Source organism: Diabrotica virgifera, chromosome 4 (assembly GCF_917563875.1).
Source record: "Diabrotica virgifera virgifera chromosome 4, PGI_DIABVI_V3a".
Lineage (NCBI taxonomy): Eukaryota > Metazoa > Arthropoda > Insecta > Coleoptera > Chrysomelidae > Diabrotica > Diabrotica virgifera.
The window spans coordinates 28,594,481-28,612,664 of NC_065446.1; the positions used below are offsets into that span (position 1 = coordinate 28,594,481).

The 18,184-nt window shown below is 32.5% G+C and overlaps 1 protein-coding gene across 3 annotated transcripts; it reads right to left on the minus strand.

Moving 5' to 3' along the window:
• Positions 1-3,169: 3,169 nt before the first annotated feature.
• LOC114349344 (uncharacterized) lies at positions 3,170-17,732 on the minus strand. 3 transcript variants are annotated; one of them, XM_050648107.1, is made up of 2 exons: positions 17,714-17,732; positions 3,170-3,597 (listed from the first exon to the last, which is right to left on the minus strand). In XM_050648107.1, exon 2 carries the CDS (start codon positions 3,567-3,569, stop codon positions 3,267-3,269), a length of 303 nt encoding a protein of 100 aa, XP_050504064.1. In that variant the 5' UTR covers positions 3,570-3,597; positions 17,714-17,732; the 3' UTR covers positions 3,170-3,266. The 3 variants fall into 3 exon arrangements, with proteins under 3 accessions (XP_050504064.1, XP_028155487.1, XP_028155488.1); XM_028299686.2 differs by lacking the exon at positions 17,714-17,732 and adding an exon at positions 16,062-16,275; XM_028299687.2 differs by lacking the exon at positions 17,714-17,732 and adding an exon at positions 6,383-6,591.
• Positions 17,733-18,184: the final 452 nt, after the last annotated feature.

An 18,184-nucleotide genomic window follows, 5' to 3' on the forward strand; every position in this document is an offset into this window, starting at 1 on the left:
GACCATTAAACGTTAGAACAAGTGAACATCAGCCTTATATTAAACATACAGAATTTGATAGATCTCAACTATGTAAACACGCATGGGACTATGAAAATAGAGTTCAATAGAAAGATTCATGTAAAGTCTTGAAAGAATCAGATGGTAAAAAGGGAAAAATCAAGGAAGCTGCTTTAATTATGTTAAATGAAACAATTGTGTCGCAAATTCCTCAACAGAATTAGTCCATTCTTTCACGGTTTTTGCTCTAAATTTTAAAGAACCGCTTGGATTGACATGAAATTTGGCATACGTATAGCTTACATGTCAAAGAAAAAAAGTGATATTGTGCCGATGTGTGTTTTTGCCCTGGGGGTGACTTTCACCCCCTCTTGCGGGTGAAAAAATATATGTCCAAAATAAGTCCGGAAATGGGTAAACTGACTAATTTTAAGTAACTTATGTCCTATAGAGCTTTTTCGCCAAGTCAACACTTTTCGAGTTATTTGCGAGTGAATATGTTCATTTTTCAACAAAATAACCACATTTTTAGACGGTTTTTTGCAAATAACTCAAAAAGTAAGTATTTTGTGGAAAAAACGTTCTTACCAAAAATATAGCCTATAAAAAAGTAAAAAAAAATGGTGTACGCGTTAGGTCTCTGGATCTCGTAGAACCAGAGTTATAGCCAATGAAAAATAGATTCATACTCACCAAATTTCAAATAGAATATTTCGACGTGAAATATCCAAAAAATTAAGCACTTTTTGGAGAAATCCCATTATAACTTTTTTAAAGTGTTTAAAAAAATCTTTATTTTTGTTTTTACAAGAAGTTTCTAGCATTAAATTTAAGCAAGTTACGCTCAAAATAAAGTTGGTCCCTTTTGTTTTTGCAAAAAAAAAATCGGGAAGACCACCCCCTAATTAGCAACTTAAATGAAATTAATCGTTACCGCTCCACAAATTATTTTACTTATGTTGTGTTTATATGGTCTGTAAGTTTCATTGATTCAAAGTGCTTATTTTTGAAAAAATTTGGTTTCAAAATAAAATTTTTAAAAATTTAAATTTTGAAAAATGTGCTTTTTTTCAAAATAACTTAAAAATTATTAGAGATTCCAAAAATCTCGAAAAACAAAAAATGTCAGATTTGCTTTTCTGAATATTATGTATTTTTTTGTTTTTCTGTTAGACAAAAATTGATTAAGATTTGGTGTTTCTAAATTTTCATACATTCGTGATCAGTGACCCGTTCAACCCCTTTTAACTACAGCCCTTTCAATAATAAGGACTTTGAACCGATGAAACTTACAGATCATATAAACAATATATACACGAGTCAAGAAACTTGTGAAGTTGTAACGATTAAGTTCATTTAAAATACTAATTAGGGGGTGATTTTCTCGATTTTTTTACCAAAACCAAAAGGGACTAACTTTATTTTGAGCGTTACTTGTTTAATTTTGATGCTAGAAATTTTTTTTATAAAACAAAAGTGAAGCTTTTTTTAAACACTTTATATAAGTTGTAATGAGTTTTCCCCGAAATATGCTTCATTTTTGGTTATTTCACGTTATAGTATTCCATTTGGAATTTGGCGAATATGAACCTATTTTTCATTAGCTATAACTCTGCTTCTGCTAGGTGTAGAGACGTGATATATACACCATTTTTTTTAAATTTTTTACAGGCTATATTTTTGCTAAGAATGTTTTTTCGACAAAATTCTTACTATTTGAGTTATTTGCGAAAAATCGTCTAAAAGCGTGGTTATTTTGTTGAAAAAATAACATATTCACTGCCAAATAACTCGAATAGTATTGACTTAGTGAAAAAACTCTATAGAACAAAAGTTACTTAAAATTAGCCAGTTTATACATTTCCTGACTTTCTTTGGACGAATATTTTTTCACCCCAAGAGAGGGTGAAAACCACCCCCAGGGCAAAAGCACATATCGGCACAATATCACTTTTTTTCTTTGACTTGTTAGCTATATGTGTATGCCAAATTTCATGTCAATCCAAGCGGTTCTTTAAAATTTAGAGGTTTTGCAATATTTTACCGTTAAAGAACGGACTAAATACAGTAGGATGTGGTTACCCATAGTAAAAGAAATCAATGGAAAGAAAATGCCACGATTAATAAGTCAAATGACATGTCGAGAATACCTCTACATCATTTATATTTTATTTTCATTTATGTATTATAACAGAGTATTTTACTGTTATCATTGCGAGTGGTTGGCTTATTAAAGACAAATCTCGTGCTATGATTTTTCGGACGAATATTCTTAAGTTAAAGTTGATTTCATGTAACATTTGAATGAACCATCTTCCGATAAAGTCGTCCCGGGAACGCAACTCATAAATATTATCACAATATTGGACTGTGGTATGGACAAATAAGTCGTCTACTTTAAAATGTATAATATACATATATCTGAATTGTCAATAGGAATGAGTCAGATAAATTTTTTTTTACCAAGCAACATAAACAAAATTTGCTTACTTTTGAAACGTCAATGAATTTAATTTTCAACTTAAATTGTGGCTTATTTGCCAAGTTAAATGATAAATTAATACAGAAACATTAAAATTCATATCAAAATATCGTAGGGAGTTCGACCTCTACCTACGTTATTTAATAGAACTCTGCACAAACAGATTAAAAAAACTTTAGTTAAACAGTAATAAAAAATATGAAAAATGTATTAAAGAAAAGCGTGGGGCACGTCTTCATCGAATAAACGGTTTTCTCCCCACGCTTTTCTTTAACGAATGTTTGTGATTTTTTCAATTTTTTAACGAATGTGTGAGATTTTTGTATATTTAATCTATCTAACAGTTTTTTTCAAATAATCTTTCGAGTTTGAACTTTTTTTATTTTTTTCATATAACTAGCTTAAAGTTACTTATAAAGTTCATATAATTAGCTACAATCTGTAAAAGTTTCAAGTTTCTTCATTCTAAAAAACAAGAGAATTTAAGCATTTTCCATTAAAGTCGGTTTTTTATTTATACAATTAATAAACATACATTTTTTATTGGCTATTCGTGTATTGTTCCCGCGAATGCATATGTCGGCAAATTTTCATTCATTTAAATTGAAGAAAAGGCAGTCAAATTAACTTATAAAGATTTGACCCAAACGATTGAACTAAAGAAAAGCGTTTAATAAAAATAACAAAAAATCAAAAATGTTTAATGTTGATTTGGATGAAACATAAATTTGGATATCATATATTTTTGTATTCACGGCACTGATAAACGTATATACTACAATATTTAGTTGACTATTCTTCTCTGAGGATGTCTGCTATAATATTGGTTCCATTCACTGGTTGGTGCACAATGTAAACTGTCATAAATTGTTGTACCCACACAGTTGGTTTCACCAATATCCAAAACGGTTTCCTTTCCATTTTTGTAGCATCTGCAAAGAGGAGGTTGTTCTTCACCACATGAATATATTCTATGATTCTTTATACCTCTGCAGAGCCAGTTGTCACCTTCTTTTTCTGGTTTAAATTCAGCAAAACACTTGCAATCCTCTATACTATCAGCAGCAATAGCAAATGCAATGAACATGGCAAAACAAACTGGCAGTAAGAACTTCCTAAAAATGAAAAACAGAGTAATTTGTATCTAAAGTTCAAAATTTGAAGATTGCGGAAAAATCAATTATTAGTTAAATTTTTTTTCTCCGATTCTGGCCTTTGTTTAGAACTAGAACCTTTAGCCACGTAATTGTATAACTTCTCACTAACTCAGGTGTAATGTGTAGTGTGTGTGTTGAGTAAGTGTCTTGTTACTTTGCAAAGTCGACGTCATTGTCTTTGCAAAGAGACGCTAATTGTATCCGAACGTCTGCAGTCCCTCCGGTGAGTACCGATCCCACAAGGACAGAAACTATTTTCATTTATTAATTTATAGACCAGTAAGGATCTGCGAAAAAACGTCTATTTTTGGATGTGAGAGATGGCATTCGGATTTTTGCAGATAAAGTTAGGTGACACCTTCAGTAATAATAATTGACTTATGCTCCTTCTCAAATATGCCCGGAACATTAATAAAAAAAATTAAAATATTTAAAAATTTCGAAAAACATCAATTATTTTCTGCTTTCTTTGCTTATAACTTTAAAAGGATTCGTTTTGGAACAAAGTCGTAGAGAAATAAAATAAAGATAATTGAATTTTGTATGATATACGACTGGTAAAAAATATCTTTTACCTTTTCTGCAATATAGCAATAAATACAAAATAAGGGGGCAAAATAAGTCTGTTGTTATTCAATATTTTTTAACCACTTTGGTGGCACCTAGAACCTTAGTAATTCGCTTAGGAAATTCTTTGTAACATACTTACATCGTGTACCAAATTTCATTAAAATCGACCTAATAAATTTTACATAATAAATTTGCAATCTAAATGTTTTTAAAAAAGTTAAAATTTTTTAAAATCTTTCTGAACAAAAAGTAGACCATTTAGAAGTTGGCTAATTTTTTTACATATAAAGAGGTGCTCTACCTATCTAATACACTTTACAGAATTAAAATCGGATTATTTAAGGGGCCCCAGCAATGTTTTAAATTTATAAACAGTTTTTTTGGCTTATTAACAAATAGCTTTGTTTAATAATAAAAAAATTAATTTTTAGCAATGCAAATAATTAAAACCGGTATAATTTAACTTAAACTTTCAAATGCTGTCAGCAGAATTGCTATTTTATTTTTTAATCAAACGTTATTCGCGTTCAAAAATTGCAATTTCTCGATTTTTTGAAAGTTCCACCGCGTTTATCTCGAAAACTATGCATCCTACGAAAAAAGTTGTAAGAACATTTTTTGCTTAGAATTACCCAAGAAATACAAAAAAATGTTTTATTTTACGAGAAATCGATGTTATGTAATTCCTCAAGTTCTTTGTTTATAACAATCTTATCGACATCCGGATCAACTGTTACCCAAAAAATTCGTGTTCTACGGGTCAAAATACATAAAAAAACTTGGGTAAGTCCACCTAAATAAAGGAGCCCGTAGCACCCCCTCCTGGCCACAGCACTAATTTGTTTATAAGCCAAAAAATTGTTTATAACTTTAAAACATTGCTGAGACTTCTTAAATAATCCGATTTCAATTCTGTAAAGTGCATTAGATAGGTGGAGTACTTCTTTATATGTAAAAAAATTGACAAATATTTGTATGTTCTAGTTTTTGTTGTGCAAGATTTTAAAAAATTTTAATTTAAAAAAAAATTAGATTGCAAAATTATTATGTAAAATCTAGTAAGTCAATTTTAATGAAATTTGGTGTACGGTTTTAGCACATTACAAAAATTTTCTAAGCGAATTAGGAAGATTCCAAGTTTAACCTAAGTGATGGAAAATCATTGAATAAGGACAGGCTTGTTTTGCCCCCTTATTTTATATTTATTGCTATTTTGAAGCAAGGGTGATAAATTAAGACATTTTTAACCAATAGCATCTGATAAAAAATTTAATTATCTTTGTTTTATTCCTATAGGACTTTGTTCTAAAATGAATAGTTTTTAAGTTATTAGAAAAAAAAACGAATTTTTTTTAAATTATTAAATATTTTATTTTTTTTTTAATAATGTTCCGGGCATATTTGAGAAGGAGAAAAAATTTGAGCCAAGATATCGATATGTTTGCTACGAATTTCGTCACTTACTTGACGGTGAGCCGATCTTGTACCTCATAGCGCGCCATTAAAATATCGATATCTTGGCCAAAAATAAACTTACGAACATTTTCGTAAGCTCAAAATGTTCCTTTTGAGTCCTTCTATCATTATTGTTAATTAAAGTATAAATGTTTATAGCTCAAATTTGCTTGAAACTGAAACCCTTATACTTAAGCAAATTAATGTACAATTTTTTTTAAGAAAATTATAACTCCAAACGGGTATAACTTTAAAAGAAATGAAGATAAAGTAATTTAACAAACTTTGTTTGGAAGTATATTAATTAAGCTTTAAAATGAGACCTTCTAAGGCTCATTCGCATGCATACAAGCCGAGTTACGATCGATAAAGCTTCGAAAAATACTTATTTTGCAATTTGCATTGTGCACTAATTTTACAATATCGTGAGGACCAATTATTAAGGAACAAATTTTGTGTGAAACATTTCTTTTTATCTCTTTTAGTTTATGAGCCAGAGCCTTATAAACAATTAAATTGTTTATAACAATTTTTTGACCACTCGGATCGAAAATCCACCCTCGAAATTCGTAATCAGCAGCCAAAAATCCATAAGAAACCGTTGAGTTTGTCGATCAGAATTGTAAAGGACACGGTGACCCCTCTGGCGCCTAGACTATACTGCATGTTCTTTGTTTCAGGTACTTAGTAGGTATATTATAGTTATCTTGATACTTACATGGTAAAAAACAAGAAAACAGCACTTAATTTTTTAAATACTTGTCTACTACAACAACGTTGTGTAACTAAGGAAAACCGGTTGTCACCTACATTTAAATAACTTTATACCTAAAAATAAACAAGAATCTTTACAGTCCAATAAGATATTAAATTCTTGTTAACCTGAAGACCCAGGATGATAATATTGCCGATAAAACAAATTAAAATAGCATACCTATCGTTCGTTGTAAACATCGGAATAACATTATTAATGTTACCGATTAGAGCATGGGTCGGCAACATTTTCTTATACACATAGTTTCAAAAGTTATGCATCTCCCCTTGTATTCACGATGTTTACTCTTTTATAAATCCGTATCTTTATCACATATTTAATGGGCCTTTTTTATAAAAAATATACCTTTTTTGGTTTTTTATTTTATTTGAATACCCATTTAATTGACCTGGTTTTGCCTAGGTGTAAACATTTGAAAAATTTATTCTGGTGAAATTTTTGAAAACGTGATTAAAAATGAATCGTACTTTAATTTCTAAGTTGGACCGTATAAGAATTATCGATTTAGTTGAAGAAGGCCATTCACAGCGGTTTGTGGCGGAAAGAGTGGGTGTTTCTCACAGTGATGTCTCACGGATATGGAATAGGTTCCTGAAGACAAACTCGATACGGAATAGTGCTCGGTCTGGTAGACCCCGAGTTACCAATGATCGACAGAATGGATGTATCAGAATTTCCATCCGTAGAAATTGTTCTATGTCTGTGCCAGCCCTCCAAAGAGAATTCAGGCATGCTACAGGAGTCAAAGCATCGTTGGCTACAATAAGAAGAAGAATTTTAGGCTCAGGTTTGAGGAGTCGTCGACCAATAAGAGTTCCTCAGCAACAACCTAGCAGTGGCGGTCTCAGAGTCAGATTTTGGGAGGGGCGATGGTCTGTTGCAGGGGGTCTGGGGGGTGCAGCCCCCCAGCCGGAAAGGGGGCCCGGAAAATTTTTAAAAATATGGCAAGATTTTGAGAGTTTTAAAGGCATTTTATTCATTTGAACAGTTAATGGACCGAATATGGACTGACTGTCACTTAGTGGTTGTGACGAACGGAGAAAAAGGAAAATCACTTATTATTATTACAATTAGTATGAGTGGAAACAGTTTTACACTATAATTAAAAATAAAAAAGCTAGCCTCTAAAGCTTGTAAATATTGTTCGGCTAACTTACAAATAAAATATTCAAAATATATTTTGTATTCTTGTGATTGTATCAAAAACCAATTTAGAACTATTGAAAACAACTCAAAGTCTAATAGAAAAGGTTTGTGGGTGATAGTATTTTTCAATGGCAAGCCTCTGAAGCAAGTCTCATCTTTCTCAACCTTTGACGATTTAGGTGGTTTTACTTTATCACGAACAAACGTCAAACTTCAGAGGTTTGGTCTGACAATGTTAGTTTTACGCTTGAATTGAAAGAGCTCAAAACACATTTTACCTTCTAAAATGTTAAAATTTACAATAAATATACAATACAAATTAGTCTATTAGAATGGAAAAAAGGAGGTTCACATTATACATTGTAATAGTTTTATTAGGTTATAAGTAATAAAATAACAAGTTATAAGGTTTTAAAAAGAATGTAATTACAAATCGAATTCAAGTCTTCGATGGCCACTTTTGGCGAATCGTTCTAAAACTTTCGTTGGGTCTACAGGGATGTCTCGATGGGCATGGAGTAGAGCAAGTCCAGTCAACCTGTCTTGACGCATCCGTGTTCTTAGCCACGACTTTATTCTCTTTAGAGATTGAAAGCTACGCTCTGCAGAAGCATTGCTGATGGGAAGTGTAGCTAAGACTAGAAGTAGCTTGCTGACTGTAGGGAACAAATCTCTGTTACAACTGTCTAACGCGTCCAGCGCTGTTTTTGGAAATTCGTCCGTGCCTTTCCATTGCATTTCCCAAAGCTGTAGTTCACCTTTCAATAAGCATTTCATTTCAGCTTGAGACATATCAAAAAGTTCACTGTACCTCCTTACTAAACACTCAATTTTTTCAGACATGTCCTGAACAGAGTTGGTTATCAGGTATTCAGGCATGCATACGTGAAGATTGTACAACTCCAATGTTTCTTCAGAAAAACGAGACTTTGTGTCTTCTATTACAGAGTCTAGAATGGGAAGGAACACTGATACTCTAAAGTATGTCTCTGGGTCTTTAGTTGCGTGGTTGGCTCGATTCTTCTGCACTTGTGATATTCTTGGAATACTAATATCAAAATTTGTCTTCTCGGCGATGTCCTTTACTTCTTGGAACAAATCTTTAAAGCAAACAATCGCTGTGTTCCGTTGATTGGCAAGTGCTTTGGTCATGTCCGTAAAATGTTTCAATGCACATTTCAAGTCAATATCAGGTTTTTGAAGTAGCTTGCTAAAAGGCAGTGTAAGTGAAAATATGTTGCACATACACACTACAGTGATAATGAAAGTACTGTTCAGTAAGGCACAAATCAAGGTTCTCGCCTTGGATGCAGCTTTTAAATCTTGCCATGAAGCTACTGATTCCAGGGCTTGAATGATTTCAGGGAACTTAAGTCTGAATTGCAAAAACGATGTTTGCCTTTCCACCCAACGTGTTTCACACAATCCAGGTAGCTGGCCACCTACATAGTGTTTCAAAACTTTATTTCTCTTTGAGGAAGACGTGAAGAACGAAACTGTTTGTTGTATGGTACCCGTTGCATTTCTAACAGCCTGAACTTGAGATGATTTGGACAGTGATAGATTTAAACTGTGATTGAAACAAGGAGCTCTAACGGCAAATTTGGCTTCCTGTTTGATTTCTTGCACAGCTCCTTTAGATTCTGATATCATTACACTACAACCATCCGTGCATATTCCGCCACACTTTTTTATGTCTAATGACAGCTCTTTCATTGTTATTAGCACCAATCTACCCAACGTTTCCCCTGATAAAACAATTTCCTCCATCATTGGGTCAATGTTTTTATTCATTTCTTCATCTATCTCTGGTTCTTCATCTACGGTTTCTGTATTGCTTTCTTCTACTAGAGAAGCCCTTACATCAATAAATTTAACAAAATCTTCTCTTACTTTTCCTTTGTTTATTCAAAGATCCCATATGCACTTGACGCAGTGAATGTGTTAAGTGGTGTACATCAAAGCAAATAAAATATCAACAACGACATTCGAAAAAAATTAAATTGTTAACGTATTCTTATTTTAGTGCTTGATTTAATACAATTTAATTGAGCTAAAAATTATAAAAATAATAGCATAAAATTATCAAATACTGTTATTCAAAAATACATTTGAAAGATGAATTACTAGGGCTGTAATAATAGAATCAGTTATTACATTATTGTTAACAAGTTATTATTCGTGAATAAAGACATAAAAATGATGTTATGGAGACAATAAGTTCAAAACTATTGATCATACTTATTAAAACAACCTAAATTATTAAATAATATATTATATATTTTTTTTAAGATAAAAACTATAAGTACAATCTAACATGGTCTAACAGTAGTTTCATTGCGAATCACATCTCAGAACTGAAATGTCTCTCAAACTATGTTAGATTTTATTAGTTTCGTATCTGAGTTTAAATTTGCCGGGCTCAGAGCTACCGGATGCAGCACCGAAAACTGAGGTTAGCTAATTTAGCTTTTGATAGGCTGTACATAATACGTTGTACTCCGTACCCTCAAAAGGCACTCAGTTTTCTTAAAATGTTACGTTTGTTTGTGAGTTAATAGCCTAAGCGGTAGGCCTGTGAATAATTCTCTATAGCCTACGGTACACCAAAACTACAGGTTTTCTTTTAAACCCTTAAGTTAAACCCAAGGCAGCTAAAGATATAAATACGAATGAGTTAAGGACATAATTAAAACAAACTTACCATGTTGATGTCGTCTTTTGCAGTTGCACATGGAAAAGGAAACGCTTGAGCAAACTGACACTTATACTTTGACTTTGCCAGGCATTGATACACGGCCAATATGTAGCAACTAGCAAGGCTAGCAAGCAACGTCTGACTGAAGAAGATTTGTTCTATTCTCTGTGATTTATACAGTGTTGCCACTGCCACTGTGACTTCAACGACAACATTACAGAAACGTCACTGTACCGTATTTGATGTTACGTTATATCAAAACTAACCGTAGGCTATTAAAATAATCTGTCTGCGGACGTTTTCACACTGTTAGATTATTTTGTCCAATAATAGCAATGCATTAGTTCGATCTCACACTTCGGATTAATATCTATATTAACTTATCAATTTTTCAGAAAACTAAGGTTTCTGGGGGGGGCGATCGCTCCCGTCGCCCCCCCTTGAGACCGCCACTGCAACCTAGACATGTTTTGGACCGCCTCCAGTGGGCTTAAGGACACGTACAGCTCCCTTAACAGTTTTGGAATTTTGTGCTTTTTTCAGACGAGACCAGAATCTGTTTAAATAGTGATAACCGGCACATTCGTATATGGTGAGAGTCAACAAGAGCTGCACAACTAGCCACACACGAATTCGCCGGTTATCACTATTTAAACAGATTCTGGTGACGTCTGAAAAAAGTACAAAATTCCAAAACTGTTGGGAAAGCTGTATGTGTTCTTAAGCCCACTGGAGGCGGTCTAAAACATGTCTAGGTTGTAGCTGAGGAAATCTTATTGGTCAACGACTCCTCAAACCTGAGTCTAAAATTCTTCTTCTTATTGTAGCCAACGATGCTCTGACCCCTGTAGCATGCCTGAACTTTTTTGGAGGGCTGGTACAGACATAGAAGGATTTCTACGAATGGAAAATCTGATATATCTATTCTGTCGATCATTGGTAACTCGGGGTCTACCAGACCGAGCTCTATTCCGTATTGAGTTTGTCTCCAGGAACCTATTCCATATCCGTGAGACATCACACTGAGAAACACCCACTCTTTCCGCCACGAACCGCTGTGATTCCATATTAGTTTGAGCTTAACTTGCTTAATTTTTATACTAGAAGCTAAAAAAACAAAAATAAAGCTTTTTTAACACTTTACAAAGTGTGATAAGTTTTCACCGAAAAGTGCTTCATTTTTTGATTATTTACGTTAAAATATTCGATTTGGAATTTGTCGAATAATAATCTATGTAGGTACTTTTCATTACCTCCAGCTCTGCTTATACTGGATTTACAAATTTACATACTTCATACATACACTATATTTTTTCTTTTCTATACGTTATATTTCCCTAATTTTTTTTTGTAACAATATTTTTTCGATAAAATACTTAATTTTTGAGTTATTTGCGAAAATCCGTCTAAAAACGTGTTTTTTGTTCAAAAACTTGTTTATTCACTAGCAAATAACTCGAAAAATATTGACTTAGTGAAAAAACTTTATAGATCAAAAGTTACTTAAAATTAATCTGTTTATCCATTTTCGCACTTATTTTGAACGTATGTTTTTTCACCCTCGAAGGGATGACACCCATCCCCAGGGCAAAATCACACATCGGCACAATATTACTTTTTTCTTTGGCATGTTAGCTATGTGTAAGCCAAATTTGTATTGACTATTGACAAGTTGTTGCGAAATGTCGGTTGACTTGTTTACTAGAATTTACTAGATGGCCAGCTAGATTTTATGCTGTTAAAGCAGTTCAAAGGTTATATAGAAAAATGAGTAAGTAACAAATAGCTCTTTTAACTACTATGTGGTCCAAAATTTTAGAACGTTTTAAAAATAGTGCTGCTAGTACCTAAACATTAAAAAACCCAACTATATTTATCAGATGCAGTTATTTTACTTAAATCTTTAGCAATCTTTATCTTTATTTTTACATTGTCGTAATTTATTTTTGTAGTAACTACTTCCCAAAAGAACATAAATATCAGTAAATTGTTTTAAGTACATGGTAGCTATAAAGGGGCCTACTTCTTATGGCCGCCTAGGGCCCCATGATGCCTTAAACCGTCACTATTGGTTAATATCTCAAAAGTTAAAAGCTAAAACTTGTTTATTACCCAAAAATAATAAACAGATGACGATGTATTCACGACATATGGCTTACTACATAACTTTGTTTAATGTTTTCTTTGCATTTTACAGTTTACTCCTACTCTATATTATTTAATTCTTTGTTTGTTTATTTTAGGATAGAACCCAAGAAGAACTAGTTGATATTGCTCTTGTAGATTGGCAATTACTTAGATATCATTCTCCTGTGATAGATTTATCATTTACATTGTATTCAGTTGCATCTAATCCAGAGATAACTGAATCAAGTGTTTTGTTGAAATACTATCACGAGGAGCTGTCAAAGTTTTTAACGGAATTGGGAAATGATGCCCAATGTGTATTTTCATATTCTTTATTAATGGATCATTGGAGAAAATATTCTTTGTATGGATTTACGTATGCTTGTTGTTTCATGGATTTTAATTTTGTGGAACTTGACGATCCTCCGTCATTGGACAATTTGGATGACATAAATTCAGTATCACAAAATCTATCTGTTAATAATTTAGAAAATAATAGTATGTATATAGAAAGATTAATAGCAATTGTTGAACATTATTTTAATAATAATAATTCATCAAAGTATTAAATTTTTTTTATCATGTTGTGTAAATAGAATATTTTCAAGAATATACCTACTAATAAAATACTCTGCGCTTCGAAAATCTTTCCATCCAACTAATTTCTGAAAAACTGAAATCAATAATTTGTAGAGTAACTAAATTAAATACACAGGGAACAAAGGAGGCCCAATTTCAAAAATAATAATGAAAGACAACAAGACTTTTTCTCGCTACCTGCCATATTTCTCTCCAAAATCGTATATCGAAAATTGAAGATTAAGGTCTATGAAATCGAAGCTAGGACAAATAATCCCCGGACAAATAATTCCGGACAAAAAATCCCCACAAATTATCTCTGAACAAATAATCCCCGAAAAAAAAATCCCCCAAAAATTCCCGGACAAATAATCCCCACAAATTTTTTGGGCAAAATATCCCCAGAAAAAATCCCAGACAAAATATCCCCAAGAAATATTTGCTGCCAAATAGTTCTATAAAAGTTTTTCCGTGAATGCAATCGACGCAAATGTTTTTCAGTCTCATTGCATGAGAGTTAAGGCGGGTTGACATTAATAGTGAATAACGAACGTGGCTCACGCTTACGTATTTTGACCGTGCTATTGTCAAATATTTTATTATCTATTTGCAAACTCGAGCAGTACATTTGTATATATTCATTGCATAAATACAAATGTACTGCTCGAGTTTGAAAATAGATAATAAAATATCTAACAATAGCACGGGCAAAATACGCAAGCGTGAGCCACGTTCGTTATTCACTAGTAATGTCAACCCGCCTTTATAGTTAATAAAACATATAACAATAGCACGGGCAAAATACGTAAGCGTGAGCCACGTTCGTTATTCACTAGTAATGTCAACCCGCCTTTATAAATAGCAATCGCCATGAAACCTCTTTTCGGCACGGAAATAATGAATAACAATTAAGATTAAGCATGAATTGTAATTTCGATTACCAAATTTTGAATTTCAATTCCATCTCGAAAACTTCAAATTTTACATGACAAAAGAGTGTGAGTTTTTTTCAAAAATCGTGGAAGATATGGGGAATGAGCTAAGGCTGTGGGAATCATGTAATTATTCGCTTAAATATTTTGCTCACTCTGATTTGAATAACTGCTGGTTTTGAAAACGATAATCTTGATTGTAATGCAAAAAACCTGTTCTTTTGTAAATTTAAAATCAAAAATATTTAGTCATCATCATCATCAATGTCGTTATAACTCTTCGAGCGTCTTTGCCGCGTTTACTATTGCCTCCCATGTTTGTCGGTCCTGTGCCACTATTTCCAATTGTCTCACTCCCATTTTCTCCAGATCTTCTCCCACTGCATCTTTCCACCTTTTTCTGGGCCATCCTACAGACCTTCTCCCATCTGGCCTCTCCCCGAGCAGCTATGTCTGGTTTGATTTTTGGATAAATTTTTCGCATGACATATTCTAAAAAACAGCGTTTGATATTTTTCCCCCTATTCTAGCTTGTGCAAAGGAGTTACAGACATTTGCGTTACCGCAGTTAGTTTCTTGGATACGCCCAGCTCGGCCATTTTGGTCGAGCTGGGTGTACGTAAAAATTGTATTCCATATAGTGTTGGATGATTAATTTAATCATAAGCCCTTTTTGGAATCTATGAAGATCTGATGCACGTCTTGATTATACTCCCAATCCATTCAAGTACAGTGGAACCCCGATAAGTCGACCCCCGATAACCCGGAAGTCCGGCTAACCCGGACCGATTTTCATCAGATAAACATTTTGATTTTCAGTACATATTTTTTATTTTGACAATGACACCCGTTCTGTGCGTCGAAATGTTAATAAAACTATTTTTTCAATTTAATTGTGGCTTATTTCCCATCAAAATAGTTAATTAGCAGATAAACATTATTTCAACAATAAAAATGTATGTAAGTAATATAATATTTGAGAGATAATGTGTATTTGTGTAATTTGAACAATACGATAGTAAAAATGACTCATGACACAAGCCGGCAGAAACAACAGGCACCTGTCTGTAGTAGTATTCCTTTATTTTTTATTTCAAACTATGTTAGCATTGTTTAAGAAAGACTATTTAAATTTTTTTTAATCAATGGTCTTAGTTTTCACTGTTCTTAATACATAATAACAAAACATCGTTCCGATTGTGACTGTATGAATACAGTATTGTATTGTTCGCTTCCGTTTTTGCGTATTTTTAGTAATTTTGATGTGTAGGTACTGTGCATATTTATATATATTTCATGTTATTTCAATTCTAAGGGAGTTTATCTGTAAGTATACCGTATTTTATTAATTTTTACCATATTCTCCGGCTAACCCGGATTTTCGATAACCCGGATCGGCCGCGGTCCCGATTAATCCGAGTTATCGAGGTTTCACTGTATTTGTTTAATAGTAATATTTGATCAACAACCGGTCTTCCAGGTCTGAAATCACACTGGTAGTCACCAACTATTTCTTCGGCGTATGGTATTAATATTTTTAGTAATACCGAAAAATATTTAGTCATCAGTTTCAATTAATGCAAACAACATTTCAAAAACCTGTTTCAAAACCTTTCAAAAGCTATGTCAAAAACCTGTGTTCTGCGTTTTTATAGCAAAGCTAAACATAAACGAGTGAGAAAAAGATTTAAGCAAATAATTGCAACATGATACCCACAGCTTTAGCTCAGTGCCGGTTTATCCACTGGGCGCTTGGGGCGGGCCTTTTAATTATAAAAAAATAAAGACGCTAAAATAATCTACATATTCTCCGAAAAAAATCTCATGCGCAGATACGCCAATACACTGCAAAAGCCTATGTTCTATTGTTACATCTCTTCACGCGTATACACAGTGGCGTAGCCTAGCCCCACAGGGGCCCCGTGTTTTCACAGAAGTAGTTCCAGAATTATTGGTATTTCTTTTAGTAAAGCTTTAGTTTTTTTAAGTCGTAGAGGTTAGCTGTGGTTAGGTCCTAATCAGGACAGGTATCGTTGTACATTGAGATTGGGAAACCACAGGAATCCAAAATAACATACATATAAAAGCAGAGTTTGATGTTAATATTTAGAGTAAACTAAATGTAAGACCAAATACTTACCATGTCGGCATAGTATCATTAGGTTTTTTCTTGGTTTTTTCCTCATGATTTAGTATGGGATCACTAACAGGAGAATTTTACTGTCTTCATTACAAGTGGTTGTCTTTCACATGTTATTATTTTTCTGAGGGGTATTCTTAAGTTAAAGTTGATTTCATGTAATCGAATGAACTATTTTCCAATAAAGTCGTCCCAGGAATGCAACTCATAAATTGACAATATCATTTTAAAGTCATCCACTTTAAAATGTATAATATATGACTGAATTGTCAATATGAATGAGTCAGATAAAATTAAATTATAAGAAGAATCTTTTGCTACATAACAAAGAACAACATTTTTAATTGATTAATGTTTTGTATTTTGAGAACGATTTCCGAAGTGGGAATCGAAACGTCAAATAAACTTAATTTTAAAGTAAAATTGTGACCTACTCCCAACAAAATAGTGAATTAGCAGAATCATTGTAGACATTGATCATTGATCAAGGTTATGATTTGATACAATCATTCGGTGACGAGTCGAAAATTGAACAAAGATAAGTACGGATTACAACTAAAACTATTTTAAGATATAAACTGTTAAGATTTTTTTATATGCAATGAAAGGAAAGAAAAAGATAAGAGGTAAATATACTTATAAATTTTAATTATCATCATCAAATAGGCAAAGTTACAAACAGGCTTGGACTGGGGAAATTTGCAGGTCCGGTAATTCCTAAAAAAAACCAACGACAATCATGGGTTAATTCACAGCGCAACTCATAAATTGACAATATCATAATTAAAGTCATCCACTTTAAAATTAATATATGACTGAATTGTCAATATGAATGAGTCAGATAAAAATATACAGTGATGAAGGCGCTAATAACCGGCAAAATAACACAAAAGATGGAAAACATATTTGAGATAAAAAGAAATGAAACTAAAAGAAATCTAAAAAGTCAAAAAGAAATGAAAATTTTAGTAGAGTTGGGAAATTAAGCAATAAAAACCTATAAATTGACATTCTATTTATTGTTTCCCACCGTTAGACGTATCGGACGAGTTTGGCAACTGCCACTGCGACAGTGACATACTCAGCTGACATACTCAGCTGATACGTCTAAAGGTGGGAAACAACCAATAGAATGTAAATTTATATATTTTTATCGCTAAATTACCCACCTCTACTAGTTTCATTCCTATTTATCTCACAACTTAATATGTTTTCCATCTTTTGCGTTATTTTGCCGGTTATTAGCGAGCTCATCACTGTATACAGTAAGCGCCAGCGTACTAAACACATGAGTAGGTACCTAATTGCCAGTAATTGCTATGCTTATGGGCTAATCCGGAGCGTTATCAGTTGTGACTTTCATCCCTGCCATGTTACTGTCAAGAAACTATTCAAAATAATTGTTTTTCCATACAAAAAGAATGTGTGTGTACTTTGTACGCACGTAAGAAGTTATACTTCTATTATATGATTTAAACGAAATTAATATACTTTTTATTTATATTTTGTTTAAATATTAAACTAATAAAAGAATAAAACACACACAAACACATTAAACAAGCCACAAATGATGTCTGAACATTAATTGTCGAAAATTTTTTTAACTAAATACGTATTTTCTGAAAATAGAATTATATAATAAATATACTTACAATCATAAAAGTATTAAAAAAACAAAAAAGAAAGTTTCTATTGGGACTCGAACCAACGCTGATAAGCGCGGTTGGTATTGGAATTCCTTCGCCTTCAACGTTTAGCCACGGACACTATGTATCATTATTTACGAAGATCGACTAACTAAACGGATTACACTTGTGATATTTTGATACATATTTTGAAAATTGATCAAATTATTTTAATTTTGAATTGAAATGATTTAGAATTGAAAAAATACAACAAAACATAGAGTAAGAAACCAATATATTAGGTGAATATTGATAGAAATTTTGATGGTAATCAAATTATATACCTAAATAAAAGTATTACATACAATGTATTTTGGCAGATCAAATAGGTAGGTTTATACCCATGATACATTAACAATTATTATTACGTACCTGTTGCTTTTAAAAACTATTTAAAAGTCACTACAATATTATAAACTTTTTTGTTTCTGTCCTCAC